General features: G+C 43.5%; 1 protein-coding gene across 1 annotated transcript; it reads left to right on the top strand.

The window, feature by feature from the left end:
• The first annotated feature begins 209 nt into the window (after nt 1-209).
• Nucleotides 210-791, top strand: LOC147438262 (uncharacterized). The gene is made up of 2 exons (XM_086486125.1): nt 210-494; nt 564-791. The coding sequence occupies exons 1-2, from the start codon at nt 210-212 to the stop codon at nt 789-791; spliced, it is 513 nt and encodes a 170-aa protein (XP_086342251.1).
• The last annotated feature ends 230 nt before the right edge of the window (nt 792-1,021 follow it).

Here is a 1,021-nt window from a genome sequence, read left to right as displayed (position 1 = left end):
GGTGGAGCGAGATTTGTAGTGATAAATGTGCCGGCCGTGATGATTTCATCTACCCATAATTTAGTTCATGGCAATAACTGACCATAATGACTATAATCTAGTGAATTAGAAAGCTGATGTTGTCCTTTCCAATGTGTCCGGTTCAGTCATTCAAGGGGCTTTCATATAAATTTTATATAATTGGAAATTTTCATTGTTTCAAAGTGTTTATGCACTTCACAAGATCGAATTGTGAGGATGGTAAGTGTGAGGCAGATATTATGCCTAAGAGAAGGAAAATTGTGGAGGGTGCAGGGGATTCTGGAGCAACATACAAGAGAAGAGGTAGACCATCGAAGCATGCCAACTTCAATAGGTCAATGGCAAGAGCAGGTACTCAAGAGTATTCTCAAGTAAGTCAAAAGGTTGTTGAAGATGTTGAGGATGGTGGTGGTGTTGAGGAGCTGGTTGATAGTATTATTCATGACTTGGAGCAAGAAAACCTTGAGAAGGCAGTGGATCAAGTTGCTATTGAGAGAGAGGAGTAGGGACATGATACTCAGAGAACTTAACAAGATGATCAGAATGAGGAGGTGGTAGTTGAGCAACATGACGAGGTGACTGAGGGGCAACATGATGATGAGGTGACTGAGGGGCAACATGACGAGGAGGAGGGGCAACATGATGATGAGGTGACTGAGGGGCAACAAGATGATGAGGAGATAGAAGGCCAAAATATGTCCAATCTTGCAGGGGGGAGAAGAAACAAATTAGAGGTGTTTGGCAAGATCCTTGAGACCTCTACACCATAGGCATTCCTTGAGAGAATCAGAGTCGTGTTTTCTGGACCACCCCCTAGGATCCCACTATGCAGGTTACTGCCTAGTGAATCTGTTAGGAAAGTAATCCCTTCCATCGAAAGATCACTCACAAGAAGTTTTATTAAGATGGGAGGATATCTTGAGAGCAAGGGGGCCTTTACTATCTCCCTTATTGACCTAGAGGGGGAGGAGACACCAATCACTCAAGAAAGGAGAGATTC

The sequence above is a fragment of the Adiantum capillus-veneris genome, chromosome 17 (genome assembly GCF_014529385.1).
Source record: "Adiantum capillus-veneris isolate H3 chromosome 17, ASM1452938v2, whole genome shotgun sequence".
Classification (NCBI taxonomy): domain Eukaryota; kingdom Viridiplantae; phylum Streptophyta; class Polypodiopsida; order Polypodiales; family Pteridaceae; genus Adiantum; species Adiantum capillus-veneris.
Note: the sequence above shows the minus strand (reverse complement) of the source record. Positions and strands in the feature narration are given on the sequence as shown.

Bases quoted from the DNA above. Each gene is read 5' to 3' on its own strand.
- LOC147438262 (XM_086486125.1), top strand. From the start codon at position 210: ATGCACTTCACAAGATCGAATTGTGAGGATGGTAAGTGTGAGGCAGAT. The intron at 495-563 runs GTGGATCAAGTT...CAAGATGATCAG, and splicing joins AAGAAAACCTTGAGAAGGCA to AATGAGGAGGTGGTAGTTGA.